Source organism: Bos indicus x Bos taurus, chromosome 26 (genome assembly GCF_003369695.1).
Source record: "Bos indicus x Bos taurus breed Angus x Brahman F1 hybrid chromosome 26, Bos_hybrid_MaternalHap_v2.0, whole genome shotgun sequence".
NCBI classification, from domain to species: Eukaryota; Metazoa; Chordata; class Mammalia; order Artiodactyla; family Bovidae; genus Bos; species Bos indicus x Bos taurus.
In genome coordinates, this window is record NC_040101.1 from 6,434,805 (window position 1) to 6,452,876 (window position 18,072).

General features: G+C 46.9%; 1 protein-coding gene across 1 annotated transcript in view; it reads left to right on the plus strand.

Annotated features, from left to right (window-relative positions):
• ADAM12 (ADAM metallopeptidase domain 12) overlaps positions 1-18,072 on the plus strand; it is a 395,901-nt gene that overhangs the window by 320,484 nt on the left and 57,345 nt on the right. The window contains exons 12-14 of the mRNA XM_027529319.1: positions 10,730-10,907; positions 15,351-15,440; positions 16,917-17,112. Coding sequence (XP_027385120.1) covers positions 10,730-10,907; positions 15,351-15,440; positions 16,917-17,112 — 464 coding nt within the window. The remainder of the gene's footprint in view (positions 1-10,729; positions 10,908-15,350; positions 15,441-16,916; positions 17,113-18,072) is intronic.

Sequence of the window (18,072 nt, forward strand, 5' to 3'; positions counted from 1 at the left end):
GGGTCGTGGGGAGGGTCAGGTCGGTCTGTCTGTGGTCACATTCCCCTCCCAGCTCCCTCCTAGGCCTGGGCTATGGAGGAAAAGGTTGCAGGAATTTGGGGAAATACGTTTTGGAAAAAGTTCCAGGAACTGAGAACCACTGCAACCACACAGCAGGTAACAGTCATCTAAACAGCAGCTTTGTGAGTGTTGGTGGCTCAGCTGGTTGTTTATGCTCCTAAGCCCATGTTCTGGTTCAGCTCACAACAGCCCGGCCCTTCGAGAATGAGCAGCGTCTTTGACACCACATATGTATGAAATCGAGGGATCCTGTTTAACTGCTTGATCATGCCTTTGCCTCCTGAATCATCTTTCTCTCGAGTTGACTTGTACTTGCAGTTTTGCCATTTAAAGAGGGCTACGCTGGGGCTACAATTGTCATAACGTCTGCACCCTATTGAAAAATGTTTCTAAGCGCAAGGCACTGGCGACCTGTAACTCGAAATAGCCAAAGCAGCACCTCTAAATAAGGAAGAGAGATACACATTCTTTCAGGCAAATACTGGCAACTAGCATCTTTGAAATTAACCAAAGACGCTCCCGTTTTTGTGAGTCTCACTTGTCCTCTCCCTCAACACCAGAGGTAGTTGTTGTTATTCCCAGTATAGATGTGAAGACTGAGACTTGGGTGTAAGACTGAGCTTTAGTTTTAACAGATGCGTGCTCAGACTGAAGTCTTCCAATTTCGATTCTCCTCCGTCTCCTCTGTGCCTTGTAAAGAAGAGCCTCCCAGGCCTGTTGCATCCATCACTTTCACCGTCAGGAGAAAATAAAACTCCATTCCAGTTGTAGGAAGAAATCAGTGGGAAGCAGAAAGTCAGCAACGTATTTCCCCAAAACAGTATCCCTTTACCATCTAATCATTTATCGGCTGTAAAAGATGTGAAGTTTTCTTTCTTCATTTCCAATCGAGTTAAACAGAAATCTGGGTGACTTCCCATCCCTGGTTTCCTGCGAACCTGGCTTCTCCTGTCACACGGTTGTGTCAGCTTCAAGCTGTTCTCAGCAGCTGCCCACGTTCTGCCATCCTTCTTGCTGCGGTCACCTGCCTTTCTTTCCTGCCGTCAGCATGTGGGCTGTTGTCACTCCCAGAGCTTGGAGCTGGGGAACCCCAGGTTCTTTGGGACCCAGCACACACTGATTAACGAGGCAAGGAAGTCGAAGAAGACGGAGAGCAGTGACCTGCAGCCCCGGTGAATCCGGCCTGATTGCTGCTGCTTGCCCGGGCTGCCTAATTGCCAACAAGAGAAGATAATTCCCAGAGAGCTTTTGCAAGGCAGATAACGCCCTACTTCCACTGTCAGGCTTGATAAATGGTCTTAGTATGATTCACCCCCAGGAATACAGCCGTGAGACACACAATAGGCTCCTACAAGAAAAGAGTTTTCTGACTGCACATTTGTCAAAGTAAAAGTAACCCCTAATAATGTTTTACTTGGCAGCTTGGTGACGGCTGAAATATTAAGCTGTGACTGCATTTATGGTGGGAAGCCGTAAGTGGCATTCCGCTTTTGGAAAGTAGGTTCTGTGTATGTGTTTTCTCCAGAATCAATGCAGCTGTCTGTTTCATCAGCTTTTTCTTTCTAATCTTGCATTCAGCATGGTAAATTTACCCCCAAGTGTCCTTGGTATTTAAATATTAGGAAAAAGGCAGACGTGTCTTAACTAAGAAGGTCACACCTAAGCAGGAGCCGGTCACCCTGGCATGGTGTCTGCAAGAAATTCTCTGCCCGTGAACTGAAAGCAGCCTTTTTTTCTGGGTCCTTACGTATAATCATTGTAAAGCCTTCTTGTGCCAAGGGAAAGTATCGTGCAGAAAGACCTCTTTTCTGAATAGTTCTCCAGTTTTATTGCTTTGCATCAGCCTGTCACTGCTATATGTCAATTCAATTAGCTGCTGTCCTGACGTATTTGGGATGATTTATGAAAAGTATTAAAAAGCACATTATGATGAGTTTGCCAAAAGCTCTAGAAGAAACTGAGGCTTGTCTTTTTTAAACTACCCACCATGGGCTGCACGGGATCCTCAATGTCATGAACAACTACATGGCCTAATTCAATGTTCTTTTCATTAATTGTCTAAGGAGTAAGGCTATAAAATAAGGGAACAAAATGAGCTAAAAGAAGGCAGAACTATCATACTTTGGAGTTCAAAGCGAGTGGGAGGAATTTGCTTCAAAACAGAAACATCTTTCTGTTCAGTCAGGATCTTCTGGCACCTTAAAGTACAACGATTAATCAGTTCAACTGCTCTAATATTTAACAATATTTGAAAATTCATTTGTGACTTGAATTTGACTTTAAGATTCTCATGAAATTTCTAGCACATACCTGCGGTCACGTAAGGTTTCAAAATGCTGTACATTGAGCTTTTCTTAGAAAAATCAAACCATGGGGGAAAACAGAACTATTTCTAATTTAAGTGCAAGAAAAGTGACCTGCAAGGCACATGGTTTGTATTTCTTATCATTCACACCAATAAGTGTGGCTTTGTCCATGTATTATCTTTATAGCATTTGAATTTTAAACCTAGGTCACTTGCTCCCAATCTTTAATTTTGATCATTTGGTAAATCACCAGCACCATCAGGTGATGAATAGATACACAAATTGTGATGTAATCTTACTTCCCATGGAATACTATTCAGTCATTGAAATAAATGAAGTACTGAGAGTGCTACAGCATGGATGACCCTTGGAAATATGTTGAAAGAAGCCAGACATGAAAGGTCACACGTTGGAAGGTTCCATTTACACGAAATGTCCTGACCAGACAAATCCAGAGAGAGACAGCAGAGTTGTGGTCGACAGGAACTGGAGGAGTGGGGGTGAGGAGTGTCTGCTTCATGGGCTGGCTTTTTTTTTGGCGGGGGGGGGGGGGGGGGGCGGCGGCGCTCAGGAAAACGTTCTGGAATAAGTGGTGATGTTTGTGTAACACCATAAATGCATAAACGCTGGGGATTGTGTATTTCTAAGTGGTGATTTTGTCATGTGGATTTTACTTCGGTTTAAAATGAAGTCACCCGGAGAGCTTGTTGAAACACAGTCGTGGGGCCCCCACCCCTGAGTTCTTCCAGGGCAGCAGGTCCAGGTGGGGTCTGAGCATCTCCATTTCTGCTGGGTTGCCGGGTGATACTGATGCTGGGACCACTTGAGGGGCTCTGATTCAGGCAGGTGTTGAGTTGAGAGAATGGTTCCTCCTCCGTATGTAAGTCCGAGCATCAGGGCCGTACTGATCACTGTCCATATCTCAGCAGTTTACTGTGGAAAATCCAGGGCTGAACTGATATCCTCAGTGAGCAGAGTTTTTTAAATAACCACACTTGGGATCAGATCTAGGCTCTGCCATCTCCCAACTTTGCTTTGCCTTTTTATTTTGCTTGTATGTTCAGTCAGGTACAACTCTTTGCAGCCCCATGGACTATAGCCTGCCAGGCTTCTCCGTCCGTGGGGATTATCCCAGCAAGAACACTGGAGTGAGAACTCTTAAATGCCTTCACCTCATTTGCAAAATAGGGATAACAAACCTATTTCATGGGGTTGTTTTAAAGTGTAAATTTAAAACAGCATAAAGAAGAAAATATTACTATGAGAGAGTACCCACCATATCATCTAGCTTAAAGCAGGTTCTCAAGTTATTCCAAGTATATATACATCAATTCAGTGTAATGAATATGCTTATATATTTGCATAATTTATACATGTGGATAAATGTGCATAATGTGAATGCATTTCTAGCATTTTAGTTATATGGGTGAAGAGGCAGTGAGTGGGATTGTCCGGTAGTTCCCTTGACAGAGGTCAGCAAGGAAAGACGGGGAAGCCTGGAGCCACAGTTCAATCATCACAGGATCCTCCTCAGAGCTCTGAAACAGCTGCTGCTCCTGTGAGTGAGCAGATGAATGGAGGAGGAGTGAGCACGCCACCCAAAAGGCTTCATTTTGGTGTCATCAGAAGTCAGAAGCAGGGTTGGTACCTGGGAAGCAGGGCGATGAGCTTGGCCGTGCCAAGCATTTTCCTGGAGTCATTCTTTCCTGTGGCCATGTGTGTAAATCAGGATTCTATCATAGTTAGATCTAATATTTGGTATCATCAAATTCCCTTATCTCTTGACCTGAAATCATTTTACTTTTTATTGAAGCATAGTTGATTTATAATGTGTCGATTTCTGCTGTACAGCAAAACGGATCAGTTATACACTCTTAGCCTTTCCTGTTACTGGTTTATCACAAGGTGCTGAATGTAGATCTCTATGCTGTACAGTAGGGCCTTGGTGTTTATCCACTCCTTCTATATACTAGTTTACATTTGTTAACCCCAAACTCCCTTTCCCCGCCTCCCTCACCCCCCACCTTGGCAACCACACGTCCATTCTGTGTCTATGAGTTTGTTTTGTAGATAAGGTCATTAGTGTCATATTTTAGATTCCATGTGTAAGTGATAATATATGGCATTTGTCTTTCTTTCTGATCGACTTCACTTAGCATGATAATCTCTAGTTGCATCCATGATTATGGCATCTGGCCCCATCACTTCATGGGAAATAGATGGGGAAACAGTGGCTGACTTTATTTTTATGGGCTCCAAAATCACTGCAGATGGTGACTGCAGCCATGAAATTAAAAGACACTTACTCCTTGGAAGGAAAGTTATCACCAACCTAGATAGCATATTCAAAAGCAGAGACATTACTTTGCCAACAAAGGTCCATCTAGTCAAGGCTATGGTTTTTCCAGTGGTCATGTATGGATGTGAGAGTTGGACTGTGAAGAAAGCTGAGTGTGGAAGAATTGATGTTTTTGAACTGTGGTGTTGGAGAAGACTCTTGAGAGTCCCTTGGACAGCAAGGAGATCCAACCAGTCCATTCTAAAGGAGATCAGTCCTGGGTGTTCATTGGAAGGACTGATGCTGAAGCTGAAACTCCAGTACTTTGGCCACCTCATGCGAAAAGTTGACTCATTGGAAAAGACTGATGCTGGGAGGGATTGGGTGCAGGAGGAGAAGGGGACGACAGAGGATGAGATGGCTGGATGGCATCATTGACTCGATGGATGTGAGTCTGGGTGAACTCTGGGAGTTGGTGATGGACAGGGAGGCCTGGCGTGCTGCGATTCATGGGATTGCAGAGTCGGACATGACTGAGTGGCTGAACTGAACTGAACACACCGTGGTATGATGTGCCATGTCTGCTTTATCCGTTCCTCTGCTGATGGACATTTAGGTTGCTTTCACGTCTTGGCTATTGTGAATGGTGATGCTGTGAACATAAGAGTGCGTGTATCTTTTTGGATACAGTTTTGTTTGCATGTATGCCCAGGAGTGGGATTGCTTGATCATACGGCAACTCTAGTTTTTTTGAGAAACCTCCATACTGTTCTCCGTAGGGGCTACTCCAGTTCATATTCCTACCAACAGTGTAGGAGGGCTCCCTTTTCTCCACACCTTGTCCAGTATTTGTTAGTTGTAGGTTTTGCGATGGTGGCTGTTCTGACTGGTGTGAGGTGGTACTTCAAGGTAGTTCTGATTTGCATGAAACCATTTTAGATGACTGAATTCTGTCTCTCTCCGGGGCGCATTGGGTTAGGTATAGTTTTTAGGTACTCTCTTCTTCCCTGCCACACACTGGTCAACCAGGAGGACTCCAGCATCAGACCCTTGTTTGTCAGTCAAAACTAGTTTGGTTTAAAAAAAAATGTGGGGAGGAATACTAGTTTGAAATTATTATGAAAAGTACCTTAAGCAGTTATCAATGCCTGGTCCATGCAGGGCAATGCTCCTCTCCCCCTTTAATGATGTTCCATGGTCATCTTTTGCCATCCACCTGACCTCAGAGGGCCTAGGAGTCTTCTCTGGGGAGGGGGTCACTCCTCTGGGTATGTGTCACTGAAAGAAGAACCTGCTGCTGTCTGCTGAACAAAGTCCTCTAGGACTGTCACACCTGCCCATACCCCTTTGCACCGGCTCCTCCCTCTGCCTAGAACATTCTTCCTCCTGGTGCATCCAGCTTTTTCCCTCACATCCCAAATGCCTGCCTTCCTGTGCGGTCTTCCCTGATCATCTTCCCCTAAGAGGTCAAGACCTCCTATATCCTTGCCCCCTGACCTGTCTTACTTTTCTCCTTCGTGTTCATTCCTTTCTAACACATAATTTAATCCCTTATCTTCTGTATTATCTGCCTGCCCCACCAGATGCAAGCTCCACCATGGCCAAGATTCGGGTGTGTGTTTTATTCACTCCGGTCTCTCCAGGACCTGGTACAATGCTTTGCACTCAGGTGTTGAATAAATACTTGCATAATAATTGAATGATGAGTGACAGGTTACTCTCTGCTCTTATTCCTCCAAAGCCTGACTTTCTCTAAATGTCCCCCAATAAGGCTCAGGAATATTCTATCAGAGAGAAATAGTCACTGTTCCCCATGATGAGAAATCATGAAAGGATGAAGGCAGGTGCAGAACGCTCCCTGGTCACATCGCCATTTGTCATCCAATGAGAGGTCTTGGAGGATGCAAGTGGCCTTTTTCCATTCTCCCTTAGAGGGGAAATGTTGACCAGTCCCCACGGAGAGGACGGGAAAGTATGGGGAAGGGTTGCAGCCTGCCTAAGGGGTCTTGCAGCCCTGGGGTCCCTCGGAGCAAGTCAGGAAGGTCCAGATCGGAGGGAAAGATGCCCCACTCACAGTGCTCGGGGCAGGAGCTGTGAGCTGGCAGCTGGTGGAGGTTTTCCTTGTCCCGACTTTGAAGTCAGGTGTCGCGCCGGTGAAACTGGGCTGCGTGGTGTAAGACCCAGCTCTGTGCTGGGAGTGATGGAACAAAGGACCGGTGTCGGTGACCTCCTCCACACCTCATGGCCGTGCTGTTCTGTTGTTAACAGGGACCTCTCTATGACAGCCTAGAGGGGTGGGATGGGGTGGGCGGAGGGAGTTCAAGAGCGAGCGGATGGGTGGGTACCTACAGCTGATTCATGCTGATGTATGGCAGAAACCAACGCAACATTGTAAAGCAATCATCCTCCAGTTAAAAATAAAGTTAAAAAACAAGCAGACAGAGGCACCTTGAGGAATTAGTGCCTGGACGCTCTTCCTCAGAGCAAGGTTGGGAAGCTGTGAATTGGATGGATGTTATCCATGACACGAAACAAGAAAAAACTTTTAAGAGCATCTGGGCTTTGTCCTTCAACAGAATAGGAGAAAGGAAAAAAAAAAAACCTAAGAACAAGAAACGTCCTGTTACACAGATAACTCGAGTCTTATCTGACCATACCCAGCACAGACACGCAGTCATTTTTTGCTACTAGTGATCTGTTCTCCTCTCCCAGATGCTCTGAATTTAAATGCTGAACTTACACTGATCTCATCTTGTTTCTGTTCCTTTTTTAATGTCAACCCCCGCTAAAAAAAAAAATTAAAATGTATTTGTTTTGAAAGACAGTGAGATCGGAGTGCTTGTCGGAGCTGTGCCTGGAGCTGGTCTCAGCCCTGCACGTGTCTTGCTGCCTTGGGAACTGGGTGGTTGATAACCCCTCCTTCACTGGGCTTCTCTCAGCTGCTGTGAATCTTGGTGTAAACCCTTCCCGAGGCTCACAGTCGATCCAAGTGCCTCTCCTAACTCCCTGTTACCGTTTTCTAGAAATCAGTTTCCTCCCAGAATGAACTGGCGAGCTCTCATCACAACACCTGGTTAGGCATTATTGGCATGAGAGTGAGATTTAGCCTCCAGGATCAGGCCTGAGATGGGGCATTCTGGGAAAAGCTCACACAGGAGAAGGTTCGATCTCTTCTACTGCAAAGGACTGTTTTCTATCCCCTGTGCAATACATCATATTTTCCACACAAAGCCGTTCTCAATGGACAGAATTACACTCTTTCTTATGGTTCGTCATCTGAAGCTATTCAGCATCACTTTGATACCAGGAATAATCAGTCTGTCTGCCCAGGAAAGTTACAGAGAGTTCAAAAGGAACTTTGTTACAGCACTCCAGATAAGTCTTGGTTTATTGCTGGTGTATCCGAGAGCAAGACTTTGCATGTATTAATTTGCCTGTAGATTAGAATTATACTTCAGAGTTAATAACTGAGATTGATAGAAAACACTTGGGGAGACAGCAGGGTTACCCATTTGGCCCTGGAACTCATCACGGTCTTGAAATATTTCCAGATTCAGTCATTGAATGGTGGCTAGTCTGTCATCCTCAGGGAGACAGAGCAGCACGCGTTGGTTTGGCCAGTTGACTGGGATCCAATCATAATGTCATCCTCTAAACGTCAGCATGGGAGAGGATGCTTGGGCTTGCTGGTGGGCAGGCTCTGCTGGCTCACTAAGTAATAAAACTTGGGTTTCTGGTGGGCTTAGCCCTTATAATTGCTGCCTAAGACATGGGGAAATGCGTTCATAAGAGAGTCAGATGTTGTGTATATGTTAGGGAACACTAGCAGCTGTAGGAAGAAGCCCCGGTTTCCAGTGGCTTACCGTCCTGGGTGGGGGTTCCCTTCCATGTGCTGCTGTGGGGCTCTGCGCTGTGCGGTGAGTCGGGAGCAGGTGACGTTCTGCCTCATTCCCTGCTAGGATGCTGGAATGCTCTGAACTCAGCTGGCCACAGGGAAGAGGAAGGAATCGCCACTTAATTGCATGCCATTTCACCCCTGCTAATTCCGTCACCAAGAATTGTCACACAGCCCGTCCAGGTGTGAGGGGGCTGGCATACCCCTCGCGGCCAGGGGAGGGGGAGATTGAGCTTTGTGGGGACATCGGCCAACTTGGCCACATCCTTTGCAGGCCTGGTTTTTAGAGACAAGAGCAGGACCCGCACTTCTGACCTCCTCTGTTCTTTTAAGGCTGTGCCTGAGGAGACAGCAATTTGCCCTTCATGGGTCCAAACCAGTATCAGCTGTGCTCTGACCACTGTCCCCCGGTGGAAATGATGTCCGTGAAGCCAGGGAGCTGATAAGCTCAGTCATTTGTACCTTCCCCCTGCCTCAGGGTAGCAATTGCCTTTATTACTATTTTTAATTGAAGTATAGTTGATTTACAATGTGTTAGTTTCTAGTGTACAGTGAAGTAATTCAGTTATATATACTTTTTGATTCTTTTCATTATAGGTTATTAAAAGATACGTATTAATATATCATTCCCTGTGCTATATATTAGGTCTTGTTGGTTTTGTTGTTCAGTCGCATCCAACTCTTTGAGACCCCATGGGCTATAGCACACCAGGCTTCCCTGTCCATCACCAGCTCGCAGATCTTGCTCAAACTCATGTCCATCGAGTTGGTGATGCCATCCAGCCATCTCATCCCCTGTCGTCCCCTTCTTCTTCTGCCTTCAGTCTTTCCCAGCATCAGGGTCTTTTTCCAGTGAATCAGATCTTTACATCAAGTGGCCAAAGTATTGGAGCGTCAGCATCAGTTCATCCAATGAATATTCAGGGTTGATTTCCTTTAGGTTTGACGGTTTGATCTCCTTGCAGCCCAAGGGACTCTCAAGAATCTTCTCCTTGTTGGTTATCTGTTTTATATATAGTAGTTTGTTATCTGCTAACCCCAACCCCCTAATCTATCCCTCTCTCCCTTCTGCTTTGGTAACCATAAGTTTGTTTTCTATGTCTGAGAGTCTATTTCTGTAAATAAGTTTATTTTTATTATTTTTTATATTCCACATATAAGTGATATCAGGTGATTTGTCTTTCTCTGAATTCTCTTAATATGGTAATCTCTACGTCCATCCATGTTGGTGCAGATGGCATTGTTCATCCTTTTTATGGCTGAGTAATATTCCCTTGTACATATATGGACCACACCTTCTTCATCCATTCATCTATTGATGAGCATTTAGGTTGTTCCCACATGTTGGCTATCGTAAATATTGCCGCTATAAACATAGGTTGCATGTGTCCTTTTTAAATTAGTCTTCATCTTTTCTGGATATATGTCCAGGAGTGGGATTGCAGAATCATACGGTGACTCTATTTTTAGTGTTTTTAAGGACCCTCCATGCTGTTCTCCCTAGTAGCTGCGCCAATTTACATCCCCACCAACAGTGTAGGAGGGCTCCCTCTTCTCCACACCCTCTCCAGCCTTTATTATGTGTAGACTTTCTGATGATGGCCATTCCGAGCAATGAAGTTAGAAAACTTCCTCACATAGTTATATTACAAGCTACGGGTCCTGAGTCTTCACTCTCCATCATATCATTTCACACAGAACTATTAATGATGTCTGCAATGAGACACTGTCTAGAGTTGTCGATTTGAAAACCATCCAAGGATCATTTCTTGGGGGATAAAGCACCCGTGGCTTAGACGGTAAAGAATCTGCCTGCAATGCAGGAGACCCAGGTTCCATCTCTGGGTCAGGAAGATCCCCTGGAGAAGGGAACGGCAAACCACTCCAGTATTCTCTCCTGGAGAATTCTGTGGACAGAGAGGAGCCTGGCAGGCTACAGTTCACGGGATCACAAAGAGCCAAGATATGACTGAGCCAGTAGCACTTCCTCATTCAGTGGTGCTGGAACGGTGCAGGATTGGACGCAGGGTTTAGAAGGTGCCTCATTTTAGAGCATTCAAGCTTTTGTTCATTGAGAGAGTGACCACCCGCCCAGATGATGCCCGTGGGTACCACTCGCACTGGCACAAGAAGGGTGATGCACAGCCCATTCTGTTCCCTGACGACTGACATCCGGCCTCCTTCCTGCAGGTTCCCGTTCCCCATGATGTTCAGCAGCTGCAGCAGGAAGGACCTGGAGGCCAGCCTGCAGAAGGGCATGGGCATGTGTCTGTTCAACCTGCCGGAAGTGAAGCAGTCCTTCGGGGGCCAGAAGTGCGGGAATGGATACGTTGAAGAAGGAGAGGAATGTGACTGTGGGGAACCAGAGGTAAGAGAAACGTTTACAGGACATTTGTCTCATGTTTACAGCTGGGCCAACCAGCAAGAATTTGAATAGTGCTGGAGAATCAGGATGGGAAAGTCCTAGGGCCACCTTGAGCAAGCTTCATAAGCCAGGATGGCCTTCTTGAATGCTAAGTATTGCGTGAATTAAGTTGTATCACTGGTTTAAAGAGATAAAGAATCTTCTCTGTTGAAGGACACGGCAGTCTCGGGAAGAAGAGGACAAGAACAATGAAAAAGCATTTAGCTTTGAATTTGACAGAGAAGAAAGCCTTGGAATGCTGGCTTCAAATGGCTAGTAAGCCCCAAGTCTTTCTCTCTGCAAGGTGTGCAGCCCGAGGGGAATTTGAATAAGCAGCGTTCATGTTTAACCAAGAGCGGCCTCCCGAGTTGAAATTCTGCCCTTGTCTCCACAGCCTCCTCTGTATGTGTGACCTGAGGCTCCCAGTCTCCTGCCTCTCAGCTTGTCAGCTTTCAGAAGCAATAAGCCAGAGCAGAGAACATTTTTAATCCAGCAAAAGGCTTATTTCACCCTGCTTTCCAGCCACTGCCAGGACATTTTTGTGCTTTCATAGGGCCCAGGGTAAAGTTAATCAACATCAAAATTGTAGCAGCCATTTTTTTTTTAAATCTCTGAATAATCTTGGGAAGGAGAGAGAAAGGGCACAGCGAGACTGCCTGGTAAAACAAGAGCCCCCTCAAAGTTTGGAGAAGGTTGTGTTTAGAATAAATCAAAGTCACCCGGTTGCATAGCAGGCTGTCTACACGTGCGAGTCCCGCTCTGGGAGCTTATGCAAGCTGCAGTGGTAGACAAGTTCAAGGTGGGTATTAGCTAAATTCACAAATGGGCCTGGTGAGGGCTTAGGAAGAGCACATCTTGGAGGGCTGCTCTCAAAGGGGGATTCTAGGATGGAAGGAGACTTGTGCTGAATTCTGAGACTTCCCGTGCATCGCTGTGTTCATCAGACAAACAGCTGGTTGTGGACTCCTCATCGTATCCCACCCTCTCCAATCCTCTGAGCTTTTCCATGGCAGCAGGAATAATCTTGGACTCTATCTGACCATTCCTGTAAGAATATTAAAAGTGAATATAAGTGCTCGGGGACGGGGGTTGAAGAGGCGGGTTGATCAAGTGTTTCTGTGCCCTTGCTAAATTCAGGATTCACCCAGGGTCACAGCGCTGTCCGTGAGGCTGTTTAATTTTGCTCACAGCACACAAAGCTTGGTTACTACACAGGAACAAAATCCTAATTATGGCCTTACAGAAACTCTTTTTGATGAGTGGAGGAAAACTTGAAACCATCATGGGATAGGTTATACAAAGGGGAAATTGTTCAGAGATTTTTTTCTAATTGCTTAAAGGAAAAAAAACAGTTTAAATTATTCCTGTTTCTCAGGAGAGGTCAGGTTGACTTGAAATGGTTTATCTTTTGTTTGAGCTCCTTGTAATTGTTTATTAATTTGAATAAATTTGGCAGCTCTCCCTGAAGCCACGAACTCTCAGGTTTGGGATGACTCTATTACCAGAGTCATTTATTCCATAGACCAGCATGACCACCGGCATCCCTTCCTCCCTCCACATCAGCAGGGTGAATGTCACCACGGTTACCATTTCTACCACATCACTGTTGTCATTTCCACCACCGCCTCATCTTCATTTCCACTGCCGTCACCAGCATCGCATCAGCAAATCCTTGAGTGCCTGAAATTTGCCATGGATATTGTGACCTTCTCTTTTACCCCCATCAAGGAGTCATTCAGCTTTGACAGGGAGGTTACTGTCTCTCCAGGCAACTTACTGCCTTGCAGGACAGATTTTTATGAACCCAGACTCCTTGCTTAGGCAGAGCTATACTCTCCCTGCATGTTATTCTATGTGGAGGGCCCTCATTTAATAAGTCCTTGATATCTGAAGAGAACTCTCAATCTCTTCATCCAGAGTTCTTTCTCCCAAGAAATCTTTGAAAGTCACGGGCAAGCTTTTTGCCTCAATTTTTAGTTTTCTAATTTTTAATTTTTTTTATTTGTTGACTTTTTAAGGTTTAAGGTCACACTGCGCTCTGATGGTATGAAAGCCCATTTCCAGGTTCCAAACTGACCAATACTTTAGTGAACCTGGGTTCTTTATTGCCCCACTCAGCGCTCAAGCACGGTAAATAACCATCATGGCTTTGTTTCCTATCAGCCCATGCATCCCCTGGACACCACCACTCTGGTGTCACCACCTCGGTGAGTAAATGGGTCAGAACCACTGTCCCAGCTCACGGTGGGACCCAGCTTCTGCTCTCAGAAATAATGGCCACTCTTTTCAAGAAGATGCATTGTTACCTCAGCCCAGTTCATGGTTACTAGGAACCTCTGCCTACTACCTACAACCCAAGAATGACAATCAGGGCATTTGCTGAAAATCCTCTCACGGCTTCATTACTCTTCAGTCGTTGGAGGCTGAGCGTTTGTCGACTCTGTTGAACTTCTCTATTGAACACTAAAATAATAGCTGCACCAACGGATGAAGCATTTGTCTCTTCTGATAAACAGAGTTCTGCAGAAGAAATAGATTCTGGGTAGTTAAAAGGCAAGTGAGTGCTGAAGCCTTGAGTCCAGGACATTAGATTTATATCCACCATAAGGGTTTCCTGACAACTCGCTCATTCTTCCAAGCTAATAGGGTTGAAAAAGCAGCCTTATCTCCTTGTTTAAAGTCAATTGCATGCCAGTAGCTTGCAAATATCTTTTAAACTTAGTTATCTTGCTCACATTATCAATCCCTTTTGAAGTCAAAACCATGCTATTTGGCTTCGTTTCCATTTGAACTTCTGTGTATATTATTTAGCAGTTTCCTCGGGGGGATTGGGACCTGGTTCTTAAAGGGTCTTACAAACCAGTTTTAGGATGGCTGATGTACCTTAGAGGTGCAAGGGAGTCTGTGATCTGTCAGCGGCCCACGTGCCATTACAAGAGCCATTTAGCGCATCCGTACAGGACGGCATCGTCACACCTGCAGTGACACTGATCAGCATTACCACTGATGGACTCCGCTTATAAAAACACAACAAGTTCCTGAATGTTTTAGGCTTGTAAATCCATGAGTTGGAATTCCTTACTATCCTGAAAGTTACAGTATTGGCTTCAGGTTGGCAGTTTTCTCCTACTGTATATATTACACACTCTGGATGTTTATGAAGTCCTTGAGCAAATTTAAAATTGAATAACCTGGGGTGTATGTGTAATAGGAGTGAGCAGTCACTGGGAACATCGTTCATAGAGTTTTACACGGGATACAGTTGACATATCCTGGTTGAGCCATAAATCTTCTGGGTTATCAATGTTTTATTCACTGCATTTATGATACTGATGATAAATTCATTCATGGGAGATGGTTTGGGGAGTAAACTGTTACACTATGAAAATAGTATGTGATGGGCCTGTAGCCAATAACATATAAATTCTTCAGCACAAACCATATATAAGAGAAAATAAAGGGACATTGATCAACTCAATTCTGAAGACTCTGTTGAGCTCCCCTTTCTAATGGCAATTCAATTTCTTCTAAAGTGTGTCAACTCCAAGTTACCAGAATGTCCTAAAGCCCACGATGTCATAAATACATTGAATAGATATGTGCAGGCCTTCTGTTGAGAGCTAAGCAAAACTATAGCCTCTTGTTTCTTTATGTGACAAAAACTTGGGTACCTGTGAAATGCAGCATAACACAGGAGTTCACTTCCTCTCTCGTGTTTATCTCAGAGAGGACCATCCATCTACCATTTGACCTGTTTAAATCCCTTGCAAATCTATGGGCACAGCCCACAGACCTCCTTCCGGTCTCTTGCTCATTCTGAGGCGCTTTTCTGACCTGAGGAGTGTCTTGGTGGGTGAGACACCCTCCCTGTGCTGACCGAGAGTCCAGCTGCAGCTCCAGGTTGGACTGCTGTGGTTCAAACACAACTAGTTTGACTTCATTTCCTGCCACTGTGCTCTCGGTTAAACTCTGGGTCAGTCTTTGAAGAGTTAAGTTTGTATGCATCTATGGAGACTTTTAAACACATTCAAAGGCTCCAGTGATCCTGATACAGGTCACTGCATTGAGGCCTGCGGTCCTCGAAGACATACACACGGCCCCACCCACTGCCGATGCGAATGGCCTCTGGAGCCAGCCAGCCTTCTGTCCCCATCCCTCACCCCATCGTGAAAGATGCTTGAGTGCTACTGACTTTTCCCAGGGACACGCACTCCCAGGCAGTTCATAAACACTTACCAGAAGCTCTGCTTTCTTCCAAAGGAAGATAATCCTCGGTCAGGCTGGTTTTCAGCTCAAGAGCCAGGCCCTCGGGTTCTTTCTTCCCTTTCCAGTCACTGAAGGTGCAACCTTCGCTTTTGGTGAGTAGTGGCCCCCCGGTGACCCTGTCAAACCTCTTCCCGTCTCCAGGAATGTCAGAATCTCTGCTGCAATGCCACCACCTGTGCCCTGAAGCCAGACGCTGTCTGCGCGCACGGACTGTGCTGTGAAAACTGCCGGGTGAGTCCTCCTGCTCCCAAGGTCACCCATGGGTTCTGCAGGTTCAACACCGACGCAGGGCTAGCTACAGGGCAGGGTGATTTCCCAGCGCTCACTGCTGGGGAAACTGTGGTCCTCACCACGCAAGCTGGTACTCTCTACCTCCTATTTTTATTATCTTCTAATCTTTGTGTGAAATGCACATTTTAATGCTAAGTCATCTGTAGTAAATAATTTATGAGCTGGAAAGGAATTGGACCAAAAAACTCAGGCTCCCCATTAACTGTTCTGGTCCCGCTGTTGGAGAAAGTCTTTGAGAACCAGTTCCCCCTCTAGCAGGGAGTACTCACATCAGGTCCCTCCGCTCCATCCCAAGAATGTCTGCCTGCTGGCTGAGGTGCTGGGCGGGTTGTTCTCCACGACCTCAGCATCTTGCTCTTGACGACCCCCGACAGAAGGTGCTGGCTGACCCAGCCCAGCCAAGTTGGCAGTTTTAGACTCTGCCATCCTGACTGCATTCGTGTTGGCAGTTCCATCGTTTGTCTCACTGTTCAGAGCTGAGATCTGGCAGAGTCGAAGTCTGAGCTTTTGATTCAGATGTTCCAAGGGTAAAGTTTTATTTCCTTTTAATTAAGCAATTGATCTTGACCTTCTGCTTGCAGGAAACTCCCTCTTAGCCACCCAGGCAGAAGCGCAGTGTTTCCAAAGTGCACTGTGACATTTCACATTCAGCTTAAAGTATCCTTCACCCCTTTCCTGTGATTAGCTCATGGGGATGTTAAAGAAGCTGACACGCCTGGCTTGCAGCTGCTGGTGGTGAAGTCCCTGGAGAGGGGGCTTTGAGGCGGGGCTGGTCACTGGCTCTATAACCTCAGACAAGCCACCCTGAGCCATACGCTCCTCAACATCAAAAAGATGAGGCATCGTTTGCATGGTCCCTTAACATCCTGTGTGGCTCCTCTGGTTTACTACTTCTCTCCCTGCCCCTGTAAAGTCCTACAGACAGGTTTCCAGCTCTGTGATTTGATTGCAAAGTAAAATCACTGTTGCAAGTATGCCCTTGGGATGATTTTTGTCATCTTGCCCACAAAAGTGAATGCTTTAAGTGCAAATGTCATCTTAAAACAAGTGATGGTGTTGGTGACCAGAGATCTTGTTCTTAAGAATCGATGGGTCCATCAGGTAGCACCCCACTCCTCCAAGGCCCAGGGGCCAGCGTCCAGCTTGTCTGCTTACCAGGAAAACTTGATGTTGCAGGAAGTTAAAAAGAGCTGCATCTTAGTTGCCCCTACCACCCACAGTGGAAAGGTGAATCCCAGAGGGAGACTGTTTACTTAACGAGCTCTCCCTTCAGTAAAGGGAACTTCCTTTGAAGTCCGCACCCGTCTACATGAGGCTACACGGGGTAGCCCTGCTCCCATCTACCCAGAGTGTTACTGGGACCACTCTTCCCCGTTTCCTGCAGTTAGGTGCTTATAAACTGCCCTCTCCTTGCAGCTGAAGCTGGCGGGAACCGCGTGTAGGGACCCCAGCAATGCCTGCGACCTCCCGGAGTTCTGCACTGGGGCCAGTCCTCACTGCCCAGCCAACGTGTACCTGCACGATGGGCACCCATGCCAGGGGGTGGATGGCTACTGCTACAATGGCATCTGCCAGACCCATGAGCAGCAGTGCGTCACCCTCTGGGGACCAGGTACGTGGCCGCCACCAACCTGGGGGCTGAGGCTGCAAAGCCCGCCCTCTGTTTCCGTGAGCATCCCTCCCAGAGCGTGCTATCGAGAACCTTCCTTCTGTTGGGCTGAAGTGATGGGCTTTGTGGTGCGACCGGGGCCTGCTTGGCGCAGGGCACGCAAAAGTGGGTGCTGTCTGGAGCCCGCCCCAAGGCACAACAGAATGGTCTGGCCAGAGACGTATGAGTACCTTCCGTGTGCCCGTGGGGAGACAGGGCTGAATCAGCCAGGACCGCTGCCCTCAGACGGCTTAACAGGGAGCCGGGCAGACAGGCGGCAGGACATCCCCGCCCACAACCCTGATTGTGTGCCAAGTCCTTCTTGGCGCTTGAATGACAGCCCCAGCCGTGGGCAGAGGGTGCCAGAGAGGATGTCGGTGCAGCCAGGGGGCGAGGGGCGGTGGGGGGGTGGGGCTGCCTCGGGAAGGCCAGAGCCGAGCTGATGCGTGTGTCTGTGATGGGGAAGGATGTTCAGAGGGAGGGCCCAGCGTGGGAGGCCTGGACGCCAGAGGAAGAGCTCGGAGACAGGTGTTCAAGGGCCTTGAATGCCTTTTTGTTCTGAAAGCAGAGGGACAGAGGCATGTGTCCCAGAAAAAAAGCACCCAGGTGGGAAGGTAGCCAGGAAGTGGCCTCTGTGGTCGGGTCCCTGAGAGATGGTTCATCACTTCCTGCCCACGGGCCCCTGGACCTGGGCTCAGCCTGGTTTGCGTAAACCTCCCAGGACAGGACGCCTGAAGTGGAGACAATGACCGCAGCTTTATGGAAGGCAGAAGCTCAGACTCAGAGGCCGGAAGTCATTTCCCAAGGTCGCGAGGCTGGGATTGTGACCGAGTCCAGCCGAGTTCCCGCGCTAGGCCGTCACCCCAAAGAGCCAGGCCTCGAACCCAAGTTCCACAGAAGCTCTAACATTAAACAGATGCTCAG